This window comes from Lonchura striata, chromosome 9 (assembly GCF_050655825.1).
Source record: "Lonchura striata isolate lonStrDom1 chromosome 9, ASM5065582v1, whole genome shotgun sequence".
Taxonomy (NCBI): Eukaryota; Metazoa; Chordata; class Aves; order Passeriformes; family Estrildidae; genus Lonchura; species Lonchura striata.
The window spans coordinates 26,829,922-26,845,987 of record NC_140711.1 but is presented as its reverse complement, the minus strand read 5'-3'; the positions used below and the strand labels follow the sequence as shown (position 1 = coordinate 26,845,987).

Sequence of the window (16,066 nt, the reverse complement as noted above, 5' to 3'; positions counted from 1 at the left end):
TCCCCAGGCTGGTGCTGCCGTTTCTATGGCAGCAGAGATTCTCTCCTCTCAGTAATCACAGAGCTGCTCAAAAGCCAACGCCTGGAATTTGTTTTGCTCCTCACTTCAGTCGCTCCTGCCAGCTTGGAGCATGTTTGGTGTGGTGCAGGAGAGCTGAGCCCCGTTGGGGTCTCTCTGAGGAGCCAGGGGGTCAAAGCCACGTGTGGCACGAGCCGAGCCACGCGCTCCCTGGAGGAGTTGGGAGCACACAGGATCTGCAGTGACATCAGTCCCTGCTGTTCACCTCCTGTGGAGCTTTTCCACAGGCTCACCTGTGTCTCTGAGTTTGAGGAGATGCTCAAATCCAGTGTGCTATAAAAAAAAAAAGCTGAAGGGGGGTGTGGGGGAGTCGTAGTGCCAGTGCTGTGCCAGAGGATCAAGGCTCTCCTGCCTGACCATCCCACCCTGAAGCATAGCTGAGATATTTAAAATCCCCCTGAAAATTAAATATTTGGGCTGGAAGCAGATGATCATGAAAGCCCCTTCCAACCCAAACCATTCTATGATTCCATTCTATCAATTTATGGCCTGTGGACATAGAGTGATTCTTCTCCAGCATTAATGACAGCTACATCAACAGGATGGTTCTGCTAGACCTGTCTTGCAGCCAAAGGTGTCAGAGGCAAGAAGAAATTTATGTGGTAATATGAAGTATAAATAATATTTCCTCTGCAAATGCTTTTCTAGAATTATTTCAGAGTTCATGATGAATTGTCATTTATTGAAGTGGTGTAGAATTATATCCTGTCCTTAACCTGGCCTGGAGTAAAGATGCAAATGTTATCTTTCTTTTTCTCAGAGTGAGAACCACAAGTAAGTAGAGATGAATATGGACATTTTGTTTCACTGTTTTTATGGCTGAGCAGAAAAGCCAGCTGAGATCCCCTGAAAAGGCTATTTTAAAGGTACTACATTCTGAACAATTACATCTGCTTTTGCCTTCAAAATTGTTCTTACAATGCCCAGTTTCTTAGCTCAGTGAAATAAAAAAAAGCTTCACAAGATGCTTTCAAACACAGTGGATTAGCCTGGGATCTGCTGTTATATAAGTGAATGTGCTGTTATTAGTTTGAGTAGTTACATTTGCTGCAATAATTGGTGGCATAGATGGTCTTGCATGCAATCAAAGCTATTTTTAGGTCTCCTGACATGGTTAATAAATAACTGCTTGGGTCAGTGTGCTCAGTGGATGTCATTTCTTAGTGATTTTATTAGCTCATCTCTCTCACTTTCTGACATACGAATGCTATTACTCTCTACAAATAAAATAGAGCAAACAGTAGGGATGCAGAAGTCTTGTGAGGATTAACTTGTGAATAGAGTTGAAAAATTCACCCTAATCCAATGCAAATATTGTCTTTTTAAATTTCTAGCTCAAATGCTCTTTCTTTCCATAACAAGTTTGTGAGCTGGTGGTGGTGTCCTGGGCTGAGAGGCTGTGCAGCACTGGTGATGTTGGTGTTCCCTGGCTGCACTCAGGCAGGATGCACTTATTCCTTGCCCAGCCATGGCTGCAGCTCATCAGGGTTTGCTGAGAAAATCAGGTCTTTGCCCCCAGCAGAGCCAAATATCCCCTGGGATGCTGCTGTGTGGAGTTTGTATTGTTGGATGGAGCTCTGGGTTAGTGTTCTCTATGGCTTGTTCCTGTGCTCTCTATGGCTCTGTCCTGTGTCCTGCTTAAAGTGTCAGGTGATTGACTTCAGTGTTCTGGAACCAAAAGCATCCCAGCTGTTCAAACCTCTGGTTTTTCTCTGAGTGAGCCTCATCTGGGCAGGGATGGTGCAAGCCCCGTTCCTTGGCTCACATCAGCCTGTCTCACAGGGAGGATGCACATCTGGACACAGCCTGGGGCAGTGGCACTGCTCTGGCTGCGTGGCTGAGTCCAGATTCCAGTGTGGGAAATCAGGCACGAGCCTGCAGAAAAGACTGAAAGGAAGCAGGTAAATACAGACCTCTCAAGGGTTTTGACACCACAGCTGGTCTGAGGTGACTTCCCTGTGAGGGTGGCGTGGCCCTGGCACAGGTTGCCCAGGGAAGTTGTGGCTGCCCCATCCCTGGTAGTGCTCATGGCCAGGTTGGGTTGGGTTCTGAGCAGCCTGGGATAGTGGAAGATGTCCCTGCCCATGTCAGGGTGTTGGGACTAGATGGTCTTTAAGGTTTCTTCCAACCCAAACCATTCCATGATTTCACATACCAGCATTAGACCAGAGATCCTCAGGCATCTGAGGGACGAGCCCCACACCAGCACTCCTCTCCCAGAGCCAGGGTACCTGCCACGGCACACAGGGATCCTTCTGCTGGCTGCCCACTTCCCTCCCTCCTCACAAACTAGCAATAGTTCAGTAGGTTCAAAACTCCACATTCAATCAAAACTAACTCAGGTGATTGCACCTTTCATGGCCCCATGCTGGTGCCACCAGCGTGGCATGGCAAATTTTAGAAAAATCAATCTCATTGTCACTGCTTGATAAAAATACCAAGGTGCTATTGACTGGGCAGGATGTGTACCCGTGTGTGACCATGAATCTTGGCTTCATTTTGGGAGAATTTGTAGTATGCATTGTTGCTGTCTTCTCTCAGACTGCTGCTAAAGCTGTTTAAATCCCTGCTCCTCAGAGCTCATCGGCTGTGTCTCATTGCAGAGTGGGCTGTGGTGTCAGATTCCCTGCCTGCCCACCTTAATGAGCCATGATTTGCAGCCCCAGGTCATTAGTGAAAGGAGGCTGTGAAGGGAAGAACAATATGGATAGAGGTTTGGAAATAGCCATGCCTTTTCTTTCTCACACAGTGCTGCAATCATGTGAAAATCAATCAGAACATGAGAAAAAAGCAAAGGATCTTTTGATCCAGTAGCATCAAAAATGGGGGCAAGTGCTGGGAGAACATCTCCTGAGCTCTTAGAGCAGCCTCTGAAGGGGAGAGTGGGGTACTTTACTTCTGAGAGCAATTTTGCCTTACGAACTCTCACACGTCACAAAACCATTATTTTGCTCCCAGTGAAAGAATGGGAGCAGGTGTGGAAAGCCATAAAACACCTTTATTTGGAGAAACACAAAGTGGTTCATCTCCAAGTACAATGGGAGGAGCACCCTGTGGCTCTCAAGAGGGAGTATTAGTACACAGAAATGAGAGCTGAGATTGGCAGCTGAGCATTGGGTGGTTTGGATGCTGATTTAGGAGTTAACCCCTCCAATCCTGCTTGGGGGTTGCTCCCATCCCTTCGGGTTTGCTGGGATACACTTGTGGGGCTCTGCTCACATTGTGTTTCCTTCTGTTCTGGTTTGAAAGCAAAACCAGTGAGAGACTCCAAGTCAGAAATGCAATTTATTAGGAAAATAAACAAAATAACATGCAATAATACAAAAGAAAAAAACAGAGTCAGAACACAACCTGACTCCTTTGGCCAGCGTGTTGGAAGCAGTCCAAATTGGAGTTGCTGCAGTCCTCATGCAGTGGCAGATGTGGTTCTGTTGGGGCAGTGATCCTTCAGAAGGGTGTAGTCTTCCTCTGGAGGTCCAGTGGAAAACCCCAGCTGTTCCACTTGTAATCCTGTGGAAAGGCTGACTGATGTCCCCAAAACCCAGATTATACCCAGGCAGGAATGCTTGGCTCCTCCCTGTGGGTGGAGCATCTCCCAACGGGATGTTCTAGTTCTTATCAGCCATCAGTGCCATTCAATAGCCCATTATCAGCAGATGTCTCCTCTGAGAGAGGACTGGTTGTGGAAGACATAAGGAAAAACTGCCCAATTAACAGAAGACAACTGCTGCACAGATGGCAATGGAATACATCTTGCTTCTCAATCTGGGACATCTCAGGCCACTCCTGGCCAGCAGTGTGAGGGCTTGGCAGGGTGTCAGGGCTGGGATCCAGCACTGCACATCACTGAGCACCATGGCCGTGGAGGTGTTTGCCCTCCAAACTGTGCTCCTCTTGCTGAGCAGAACCAGGTCAGTGTGTTCGAAGGTCTCAGAGAAACGAGCACTCAGCATCACCAGGTCAGCTCCAAGATGAAGCCCAGGTGCTTTTTAACCTGATCCCAGTAATTGGGTTGATGAGAGGCTCTGAGTTTTGGTCTTGGGGAAAAAGCCATGGCATGCACCCATCCACAGCTGACATGGGAAGGGCCACAACACACAAGCACTGGACTTGGAACGGAATGGAGACCTTGGTGCTGGAAAAAGCACTGAGGAAGACTGTTAAAGACCCACAAAGTGTGTTAGCTACACAGAATAATGCTAATGTGCTATATTGTGTGCTGGAATGACAACTGGACTAAGGCTTGACAGTGAGTGACTGCAGAAACTTGTTAACCTGCATCAATACAAGATGGATTAAATTTTCTTTTTCTCTACTGTATTTACATAATCACAATTTAGAGATAAGAGGCAAATTCTGATTTAACATTTGCTTTTCTGTTTTTTCCTAAACAGCAGCAGGCAGGGTTGTGGTTTCATGATCTGCCAGAGCTGGCACAGCTGGACCCCATCATCTAACAACTGCTTTGGACAAAAGTTTGGCCAGGAACGTGGGACACAAAGCCAAACCCCTGTGGGTTTTACCTGTCTCTCACCAGAACTTGTGCTTCAGAGGGAAAAGCCATGGCAAGCGTGTCTGTGTGAGGAAATGGTTTTGCTCCTGTGAAGTTTTTGTGGAGCTGGGAAGGATCAGGTGGTCCAGAGGCTGGTGCAAGGATTCCTGTGAGACACAAACCCCCTGCAGGTGTAGGTTCACCATGGACAGGAGGGATGCAGAGCCAGGGCTGTGGAAACAGAGTACACAGTGTCTCTGCAGTGTCAGCCAGAGGCTTGGTTCCCAAATAAAGTTTGGGAGTAAATGGGCTCCTGTGCTGAGCACTCTGGCAGCACAGCTCAGGAACAGAAAAGTGATGCTGGGAGCTGCCAGACCCAGCCCAAACCCAGGAATGACATCAGAGGGTGCAAGGGAATCCACACCCCATCACTCTGGAACAGTAGGATTTGAGCAAGGGGTTAAAATGCCAAGTGCTTTGATTTCATCTTTATAAAATAGGGCTGGTGCTTTTTATTGGGAGTTGTGAGGGTAAAATGCAGTTTTGGTGCTTTCAGCTGGGGGTGAGAGGGTGGTTCAGAATGTGGGGAAGTAACAGCAGGGCCATCCCTGGGAGATGAGTTGGTTTTTTTCTTCCAAATTTGAATTTACTTCTCAAGATGTAATTTACCTCTTCAAGGCCATGGGATTTTTGCAAAAGATACAAGCTCTATGGAAGCCCATCCACAAACATCCACTGGGCTCAGAGCAGCAGCACCCTAAAACCAGCAGATCCATGACAGAGAGGGTGTTTCCTTGGGTGTTTAGGTATCTAAAAACTGCTGATTTTAATGGGCTTATGCAAATGTAATTTGATACAAGCTTACATAACTGCTGAATATCTATAAATTCAAATTTTGACAGGAAGTCTGGTTTTCCAGTATATTTTATTTTTGGCAAGAATTACAATAGGTCATGATTTTCTGCTTGTGTGTGCCTCCATCAAAGGTACTTTTGTAAAATGAATGAAGCTTTCTGGTAAAGTCCTTTTGACCTATTTCATCACCAATTTAACTCACTGCCAAGAAAGAAAATGCAGCCAAATTGTTCTTGTTTATTTGTGGAGCTGTGATACAAAATTTTAGAGGTAGAAAAGCTTTTAAAACTGGGACTATTTAATGAATGAACTTTTAGTTATTTTCTCTATGGGCTGCTCACATTCAAGTCAGTAAGAATACAGTAAAATTTTGACTCTTACAGTACCTATGGGTTGTTTTTTTTTTAGTCAGAACTGGCAAGGTTTGTTCCCTCAGGGAAGAGTTTCCAGAAATGGAAAGGTTCAAGCCTTAAAAAACTCTTTCCTGCAGAGCTGCCCTGTTTCTCACACCAATGAGCAGCCCAGTGCCTGCAAGGTGCTCTTGTCTTCCCCCCATGAAAATGGACCTCAAAACCCCCCCATGAATAATGTCCAGGCCCAGAACTGGATGGGAGGCACAGCTTTGCCCTTTCATGTAGGGAAGGCTTTGGGGAGAAGCTGCCAGGAACATGAGGTGCTGCAGAAGTGCCCTGGGAAGCAGAGGAGAAAGGCTTTGTCTGTGCTGGGAAATGTTTGCCAGGACATTCCAGCATCACTGTGCCAGCTCAGGTTGTTTGTCACTGCCCTCTGCACCTGCAGCATCCACTCTGTCCTGTTCTTCCTGCCAGAGACAAGGCAGGAGGAGCCTTGCCCCTTGTTGGTACCTGGGACAGATTGATGATGCCTACCTTGGCTGACTTCACTTCTATTGGGGATAAAACGCTCTTCAAATATTGCTCACATTTTGGTTTTTTTTTTCCCCAGTGAATTTATTTCTTGGGCAGGGTCAGGTTGGATGGGGCCCTGAGCAATCTGATCTAGTGGGTGGCATCCTGCCCATGGCAGAGGGGTTGGAACTAGAGGGTCTTTAAGGTCCCTTTTATGTTCTGTGAGTCTCTGAATCGATCAGTGTGTGTGGGGCATCAGACCCTTTTTGGAGGCATCAGACCAAAGTTGATTTTATGATGCAAAAGCGAGGGTTATCCAGGTTTTGGGGTGTTTTTTTTCCCCTGCTTACCATATAAAAGTAGTTCATTATGTACCAGTTTGAAGCAGTTCCTCAGCACGTGCTGATGTGACCCCACTGGCTTTAGAGAATCCACATAGGAGAGTTTTGGTACTGAGGGCAGCAACACTAATGGCTGGTGTAGTGACAGCTACAGTGTGTTAAATGTTTCTGTTCCCTGCTAGATGTGAAGTATTTTTCTGCTTGTGCAAGAGTCCTACAAAAGTGGCTACTTTTCATTAATAATAATTTGTGTATTTTGCTAGATTTGTCCAAGATCTTTGAGAAACAAGTCCAACTCTTCAGTCAGAAGGAAGAAGTCCTGTCCTCCCTCCCAAGGAGCAGCCAGTGCCTTTCTGACTTATGACCCCAGATCACATGTTTTAAGTTTCATTCTATACACAAAATTGTGGAAATTTTACAGGGTTGGTAGAGCTAAAATTTACATTTTCTCCTGGTGAAATGTTTAGGTTAAATGAAATTATTAGTATGTTTGTATGCACAAGTGTGTCTACACAGGGCTTTAATGTTGCTTTAATGTTTAGTCAGTTACTCTGATTAAACAAAACAGCCTAAACAACTCAGTTATACAGATTTGGGGAACAAAATTAAAATATAAATATGAGAAAAAAAAATTAAAATCCAATTGTGTGAATCACACTGGTTCCTCCCCCACCACAGAGCCACAGGGTTATAAAGGGTCTCATCACTTTATTTCTTTTTCAGTTCACATTTAACAGCACAGACACAGCTGAGATTTGAAACACCGATGTGACGCTGGGTGTGTGTGATCGGTTTGTTTGTACAGACATTTTGTCACTGAGCTCACATCTGCACCCTCTTTCCATTGCTCCCAAATGTCTTGTTTCCCTGAGTTGCATAAATTCTGCCACCAGACCTGCTTGCCAGCCAGTGAGTGAGAGGACAGCGTGGACAGCCAGGTGCCCGTGGTGAGGCAGGAGGTGATCCTGCAGTGCTGCAGTGCCTGGTGTGGGTGTTTGCACGGAAATCCTGCACTCCCCAGGGAGCAGCAACCAGCCCCTGGCCCCAGCAAGGTGATAGAAAAGACACTGAATATACAGAAAAGGCTCATTTCTCTTGTGAGTTCAACCTGAGCAGCTGAAGGTGTAACGGGGGAAGTGGCCCATCGGTGTGAGCCGGGGGTTGAAGGCAGGAGAGTTCTGCTGACACAAAATTCACCAGTGAGAATTATAATTCATCAGGGACAGAGGGCTGTGGACCACTGGGGATGAACACTAGAACCAAAGGAACAGGAAGCTGCTATCACACATGCATGCTCCAAAGCTCTGTCAGCTCTGTGGGGCACAAAACCCACATGTCAGTGAGACAATACAAGCCATGTTCATTAGCACAGAAGATGGAACGTTTTCTGGTTTGCCTTGAAATGGCACACTTGAGGTATAAAAATCTAATTTAAGGGTTTTATGAATCAAGTATGAGAATGTGTCTGCCTGTGTCCCTTAATGCAGATTTTTCTATTATTTTCTCAGGTCACAGTGGTTAAAAAATGCAAAATGTTCTCAATTCAACACTGCAGCAAACGAGCACATATGCACACAGGCTTTACAGGGGGATGTGGCACTGGGACAGACTTTAAACAGAAACATGGGGGGTTTACAGGCAGGATGCCTGTCCTCAGCAAGCTTTGGGGTGCACTGGGGCACAGTTAGGGACAGATAGCCACAAACTCATTACAAATATTGAAACAATTAAAAGCTTCCAAGTTCAAACACATCAAATCATTCACAGTCAAACTGAACCAGAACAAGTACAGATAATTTAACTAGTAAAAAAAAAAAAAAAAAAAAAAAGAGAGACTTTGGTGGGTGATTGCATTCCACATTTTTACAGCATCACTACAGGCCTGAAGTCAGCACTGTCCTTGTCCCACTGATATATATTTAAAAAAATTTCAGTACAGTCACATTCTAAGCCACTTCTGTGAAGGCATTTTTTTTTAATTTCCTTTCTACTTGGATGTGACATGAAGGTTATTTATTTTTAGCATGTTTAAAAGTTATCCATTTTATATATCTTTTTTTTTTTTAAGAAATAATTTTCCTCATTCAGAGGAAAACATGAGCTTACTTAAAAATTGATATTATGAAAAGTGTATCAAATTTCCTGTTTACTACTCCAAAAAAGCAATTCAGTATTCACTCTCTAGGGTCTGATTAGATGCTAGCAAAATTCTTAGCAAAACTAAAGCTAACTCTGGAAAAATTCAGCTCGAATTGGCGCTGCTGAAGTCGTACAAACTCTCGAGTGACGTGGGCCACGTTTGCTCAGGATGGCACAGCCTAGGTCTGGGCTAAAGTCAGCGTTAAAAAAATCAAACGGGCAAAAGCAGCACAAAAATAACACCTGGAGCGTTGCCACATTCCGTGACCGCGTGTCTCTCCTCTCAGAGCCCCAAATTCAGGTTTTTTCCCCTCGAACCGCGCGCACCGCGCCGCTCAGCCCGTCGGGGCGACGACCGGAGTGGCGCTTCCAGCGTTGGGATTCCCGTTCCTTGCCCTCTTGCCCTCCCGTCGTGGCTTCCCGGGGGACTCGGCGGGGATGCCGGGGTGCCTGGTGTCATGTGGCGACGCCGGGCTCTGTCCAGCCGCGGGAGCTGCCCTGCTTGCTGCTGGAGAGGCTCTGCTTGGGCAGGGCGCGGAGTCCGAAGAGGCGGCAGGCGGCCACGCGGTACTTCCTCGACATGATGTTGTAGAGGATGGGGTTGATGGCTGCGCTAAGGTAGAAGAGGACAAAGGACACCAGGTTGCAGTACTGGCTGATCACTGCTATCTCCAGGGACCCGGCTTCGAAGGATTTGGAAAATAAGTACCGTCCTACGTGAAAAGGCAACCAGCAGAGTATGAACGCAAATACCACCACAACTAAAATAAAAACAGCAGAAGAAAGCGGGTTAAGTGTGAGTATCGACATACAGGTGATTAACATTCTGTTTTGCAGCTCTGTTCCTTTAACAAATTAATCACAAAGTGTGAAAATGCCTCCCCTAAGCTTTCGCTTGTGTCTCAATACATTCTCTGTGAGTATAAATCAGTGATATTTAATACACTTGGATCATATCTAAACAGGCTGCCTGAATATTGCCCAACTAATCTGATGTAGCCAACTTCTGACCTATAAAACTTATTTTGCATCAACAGAGTGTTAAAGAATCCAAATGGTTACCAAAAAAAGTATAACCATCTATCATCTGCAGTGTTTAACAGAAGCAAATTATATGCGATAGACTCAACACTGTGGTTTATAATGAAGAATGTAATCACTGGGAAGCAGAATTATTTAAGACAAAAAGCAAAATTGTTAAAGCCAAAGGCCCCAGAATAAAACACAGAATGGGGGCTTGTAAAGCATATATGACAAAATAAGATGAGACTGGTGCATTCCTCCAGTTTGTCCATTTTTTCAAACATAAGTTACTCCCAAGAAGAGTAAAACTAAATGTGCAGTATATGACTACATAATTATAGTTATACAGTATATCTGTAATATTGTTCTACTAGAGTGGTTGCATTTACATATAAATATCATTCCTGTAGAATAATGGGAATGTGTGTATCTCTGAACACTGGCCCATTGGAATTTTCATCTGAGAGAAAGGGAAACTGTTTCTGTTCATTTCCTGTGCGCCTTTGATCTTTATTATTTTTCATATTGCTCTGAGTGTATCTATTAATATATTACAGAGAGAAAAACCAGAAAACTCGAGCAAGGGTTTCTGACATTCTTAAGCAATTTTTACAGTTCACCTGTTCATGGAATCACATAATTGTTTGGGTTGGGAAGGAACTTAAAGAAATTTTTTTTCCAAGCCCCCTGCTTTAAGCAGAGACACCTTACATGAGACCAGCTTGTTCCAAGTCCAGTCCAACCTAACCCTGGTGGGCAGGTTTTGTTAGCAACCTGCTTGTGTTAGCTATCCTCATATCATGTCTTAGAAGATCATAAAATTCAAATTACTGAGAGGAATAGTTATAGGTATCTTTCCCCAGAAATTCTGTACCAGCATTCCCAAGTTTAAAAGGATGCTTATGCAGGACTTGTGGTGGAGTGGAAAGCATCAGAGTTTGAGGTACAGAATAGGTTTTCCAGCTCTGCATCTTCTTGAGCCAATCACTTCCAGTTTTCCCTCACTATCTCCACTACAAAATTCAGCTGATTGCCTAGCTCACATGGGGATTTGAATCCATGTAATGAATATTACCATGACGGTCATTATGAATGAGCAGAGTTTAAAGCACAGCCTAGTATGACTAGAATTTTAAGCACATGTAGGCAAGCAATATCCCTAGTCAGTCTTTGACATTTTGATCTCCATGCATGCAGAAACCCATGGATTTCAGAAATACGAATGGGGTGTGATAGCTCCTTAGCAAGTCAGGCTGTACATTTAGGTGTTTAATTTCAGTCCCAGAAGCATAACCTGTCTTTACAGTTAAAAGGACTTCTGATGCTAATCCCATTTACTTGATGTTCCATGACTTGATAAAGCCTCAGAAAGCGCCTTCTAAATTTTAAGCAGAGCATTAACACCAGTGAGAGAGTTGGCTGCACTGAGCATCTGCTGCTACTGAGCCCTCACTAACTTCTTCCCCTCTTCCTATCAGTCTGTTATCATTTAGGGAATATTGGCTCTCTGTCAGAGGAGAGTCTTGCCACTGCCTGGCTGTTCTCAGACCTTGTAAAAGGAAAAAACAGTGCCTGAAATATTGCAATGCGTGGCAACACTTCAGAGCAGAAATAAGCATTTTTCATTCCTTTACCGTTGAAGTATATGGAAATATAAGTGTGGTAGTAATATATATAATTGACTTATAGTCAGTGGAAGTTCATAATCCTGAACCTCTAGAAGTGTGAGCAATTAATTACTTTCAAGGTCACGCTTACCAGACTGAAGTAATTCTATTGATCATAAAACGTAGCTGAAAGGGCATAAAGAATGCTGCGGGTTTTATTATTCCTCCTGCTGTTGCATAGTAATAAATTAGGACACGAACAAAGAGATCAGATAGGCTCCTATTTGATAATTAAGGTACTTAGGACTCACTGCCACCTCTTGTCTCCCTCATTAGCCCACCACTTCAACCTTGCTGAAAGGAGCCTGTGAAAGCTTCTTCCTGCAGAGCATCTTGTCCCCCCCAAAATCCTCGGCATGACTTGCACTGCAGAGGACTTTTGGCTTGGATAAAAGTACGCAGCAGCAGCAGCAGAATTCTGCAGTTTTCAGACACTAAACTGCAGGACAACTTTTTGGGTTTGTGTATCAAACTGCCACTACATGCACTGACTTAGTGTGTTAAAACTCGTGTTTCTGTGTGCCAACCACAAGCGTTGTTTAAAGCATTCAGCAGTGTCAATACACAAAGTTAGGAATGAGAGTGTCTGTTGTCCTGATCCTGTTTTCTTACAGTCTGTGAGATTTTACAGCATCACACACCTCAAAGGAGACCCCAGCATATCCTGGGGTTTTGCTAATTTGAAAATGCAGATTAATTTTCATAAGCTTACACAGCCATGGTAGGAAATGACCCCTCTTTGCTAAAACCGTGATACTCTTTTCCTATGAATCTTAGTGCACATCATGCCCTGCCTGCCTGGCTGTAGCCTGCAGCTCAACTTCATGGCTTGAGAAAGGTTTAGTTTTAAAATAAAATAAACTGTTCTCTGTAAATAACACTGGTATCCACAACCAAAGAGCTAAAATGATCAAAAATCTCCAGGGCACAAGCTAATTATAACTGTAGTATTTGTCCTTGTCAGGGATTCTTACTAATGTTTGTTTAACTGTTTGGGAGTCCCCAGATCAAACCAGTTAGAAATCAAGCTGAGGGAGGAGGAGAGTTATCCTACAGCCACCCTTAGGTTTAGCCTTTTGTATGAAACATTTTCTTTCCTTTGGAAGGAACTATAGTAAACTATCAGACAGCTCCCCGTCTTTTTCTCTCTCACACACACACACAAGCTCACACATCCTTTTGGAAAAACAGAGCAAGAGGACTCGTACCTAACATTTTCACAGTTTGCTTGTTGTTCTTATCCCTGATGGCAGTGTTCGGACCGATGTTCTTTCTCTTCCTCCTCCAGAGCTTCCTCCCGATGAGGCTGTACAGCACGGTCAGGCAGAACACGGGCAGGAAGAAGAAGATGCTGGAGGTCCAGACCATGATGGTGAGCAGCCCCGAGCGGATGGCGTACTCTGTGGCTCGGCACTCGTTGGTGCTCAGGGGGTTCGTGCCGTTCTCGTGCTCGACCCCCACCAGGATGAAGATGGGGCCGGCGCTGATGAAGGAGATGGCCCAGAGGAAGAGGATGACCAGCTTGACCTTCCCTTTGGTGATGATGACTTTAGCTCGCAGGGGGAAGCAGATGGCGACGTACCGCTCCACGCTGAGCGCCGTGATGTTGAGGATGGTGGAGTAGGTGCAGCTCTCGCTGATGAACTGGAAGAGCTTGCAGAGGAGGTTCCCGAAGTTCCAGGGCCGGTACTGCCAGAGGCGGAAGAGGTCCAGGGGCATGCAGAGGAAGATGAGCAGGTCGGAGAAGGCCATGCTGGACAAGTAGAAGTTGGTGGTGGTCCTCATGTCCCGGAACCGCGACACCACCAGCATGGTCATGAGGTTGCCGATGATCCCGATGACGAAGAGCAGGACGCAGGCGACGGTGATGCCGGTGAGCACGGGCACGGGGAACAGGTGCAGCGGGTGCTCGGCGCCCGTCCGGTTCTCCGCGCCGCGGCCGCCCGCGCTCCCCTCCCGCATCCTGGCGCCGCGGGCTGCGCATCCCCGCCCGGCGCGGCGCGGCCCTGCCCCGCGCGGTCCCGCTGCTCGCCCGGGCAGGTGCGGGGCCGGGGGCGGGCAGGGACGGCGGAGACGGGCAGGGACGGGCAGGGACGGGCAGGGACGGGCAGGGACGGGCAGGGACGGGCGGCCCCGCTCCGCCTCTCCGCGCTCCGCCGCTCCCCCCGGCCCGGGGCGGGCGGGCGCCGCCGCTGCCGCGCGTCACAGGAGACGTGGGCACGGAGCGGCCCCGCTGCGACCCCCGCGGCCGCTCCCGAGCCGCCGAACTTTCTTACCGAAAGAGCACGGCTCAGCCCCGCCGGGTGCGCCCCCGCTCCCCGCCCCACCGCCCGCCCGCTTGGGCAGGTGCGGCTGGCGGCGCTCCCGGAGCCCGGTGCGGTGCCCCGGAGCCCCGGTGCGGTGCCCGGCCGTGCTCCGGAGCCCCGCGGCCGTGCCCGTCCGTGCTCCCCGGGCAGGGGTCCCTTCCCCGGGCAGGGGTCCCAGCGCTCTGTCCCCGCACGCTTCGCCCCGCGGCCGCTCCCGCAGCCTCCTCGCTCCGTATCTTTGCTCTGCCCTTGGATCTTGGCAGGAGCCCGGCCAGGCTCCAGTTCAGTGAAGCTGCAGCCGCCACCCGCTTCTACATGATTTACCTGCAATTAAATTTCAATTCAGCGTGTTACTGCTGTCCTCTGCTCTGCCCTTTGCAGGCGCGGACAGAGCCGTGCTTCCCCAGCTGCGGACTCCTGTTGTACGAAAGGAGTATGGTGTGCCCAAGAAATAGGATGTGAGCAGAACGAGGTGGGATCAGAGGCAGTAAAGTAACTTCCCACACTTCTGTATAGGGTGTATCTCACCACCTTTCCAGCTTGTCCCCACAAATTCTAAAGGTATATGTGCTGCAGCACACTCTTTTTTCACTCCTGTGTGTCTAGAGGGGCTGGATCTCTTGTGTCCCATCTCTCAGGGGGCAGCCAGTGCTCTGAATGGCATCTACCTTAACCACAGAATCATGGAATGGTTTGGGTTGAAAGGGATCTTAAAGCTCATCCCATTCCTGCCTCCTGCCGTGGGATGCCTTCCACTAGCCCAGGCTGCTCCAAGCTCCATCAGTTCAGCAGGGAAGCAGCTTTGTGCCATTTCCCTGGGTGCACTCCAGCACTGGCATTCCCCTGTCACGGCTGCGGGGCTTTGCTGGAGGGTAGATAGAGCACAAGTGTGATGTGACAATGCTGAGTTACTCTGCCCCTACCTCTGCCTGTGCCTGTTTTCTGTAATTTGTGCCTTCTGTAATCATGCAAGTATTAGCCTTAGTGCCTCGTCCATATCCTAATTTGGATGATATATTTTTGCAGTTTCACTAGAAGCAGTATTCTCATTCCTGCTCATGAACTGTGAGACAGTTTTGCAGCAAGTTACTCAACAGTTGCTAAATTCTATGAGGGATGGCTGCACATTATTGCAGTTGAAAAGGAGGAAGAGCCTAATGTACTTCTCACTTTGTCTACCCAACTGCCTGTATAGCTGTGTTATATGTTTCTGAATAAAAACCATGGGCTTTATGCCACTATGATACAGTTATTTCATATTAGAATTGTATCCCCAGTCCAATTGCTTTATATTATGGAGGAGATGGCAACTGCTTATGTGGTTAGGCTACCACATACTTCACATTATTATAAGGCATTATCTCACTCATTTTTAAAACTTCTTTTCCCTAATACATTCTCAGACCAGTGGTGCTAGATGCAGGCTATTTATATTTACTAGAGAAAATGGCCCAAAGCTGTAAATGGGACTTTCTATGTAGAGAGGATCCTTGATGAAATTATTTGTTTTTGCTGAACTGTTTCTTGTCAAAAATGACCATTTCTCTTTCCCCAGGGAGAGAAAAGTGTGGGGGGTTTTTGTTTGTTTTGTTTGCATTTTTGTTTGTTTCTGGGTTGGTGGTTTGTTTTGGGTTTTTGTTTGGGTTTTTTTTTTGTTTTTGTTTTTTGTTTGTTTGTTTTGTTGTTCTTCTTGTTGTTGTTTTTTCCCAGAAAAATAATTTATTGTTTTCTAGAATAATGACTGATTGTGGTGTATATACCAAAATCAAGTACCCAGCAGTGACTGAGCAGCAGATCTGTACACTCCAGACAACCTGAGCTTGCAATGAGATGATTTAACCCTGAATTCCTTGGGAGTTTGATGTGTTGTGAGCCAGTTGGATCAGAACTGGCAGTTGTACTTCAAATGCAGCAACATTGCTCTCCTCCTTAAAGGGTATCATGAGTCAAGGGCTCCTCTGGCTGCTTTTCCTGCATGGGACTGGGTCAGGGCCAGAAAACAATGCCAGCTGAGAGAGAAGAAAGGCAGCTTTAGTTTTACTTTTTATTTCTTTGGAAATTGCAGGCCAAATTTGGATGGAATATAAAGATTTGTCATCCACAAACATTGCACAGTAACAGATTCCTGCTTGGGCTTTGCCTTTGCTAAAGGACAGTTGTGCAGACAGTGGTGACAGAAGAGGTAAGAACTGTGAGAGAAGATGGCTTTAGGCTCCCAAAAGTTATCTACCAGCCCTCAGCTGCAAGAACATTAGTTTAATGTTGCCAACAAGACAAGACTGAAGGCATTGGTCTTACT

The 16,066-nt window shown here is 46.5% G+C and overlaps 1 protein-coding gene across 3 annotated transcripts; it reads right to left on the bottom strand.

Moving 5' to 3' along the window:
* Positions 1-7,324: 7,324 nt before the first annotated feature.
* GHSR (growth hormone secretagogue receptor) lies at positions 7,325-13,547 on the bottom strand. Of its 3 annotated transcripts, none has more exons than XM_085587378.1 (2): positions 12,670-13,547; positions 7,325-9,384 (listed from the first exon to the last, which is right to left on the bottom strand). In XM_085587378.1, the coding sequence occupies exons 1-2, from the start codon at positions 13,421-13,423 to the stop codon at positions 9,107-9,109; spliced, it is 1,032 nt and encodes a 343-aa protein (XP_085443504.1). In that variant the 5' UTR covers positions 13,424-13,547; the 3' UTR covers positions 7,325-9,106. The 3 variants fall into 3 exon arrangements, with proteins under 3 accessions (XP_085443504.1, XP_085443505.1, XP_021403884.1); XM_085587379.1 differs by having other exon boundaries at positions 7,325-9,484; positions 12,670-13,544; XM_021548209.4 differs by having other exon boundaries at positions 7,325-9,532; positions 12,670-13,535.
* Between the last annotated feature and the right edge of the window lie 2,519 nt (positions 13,548-16,066).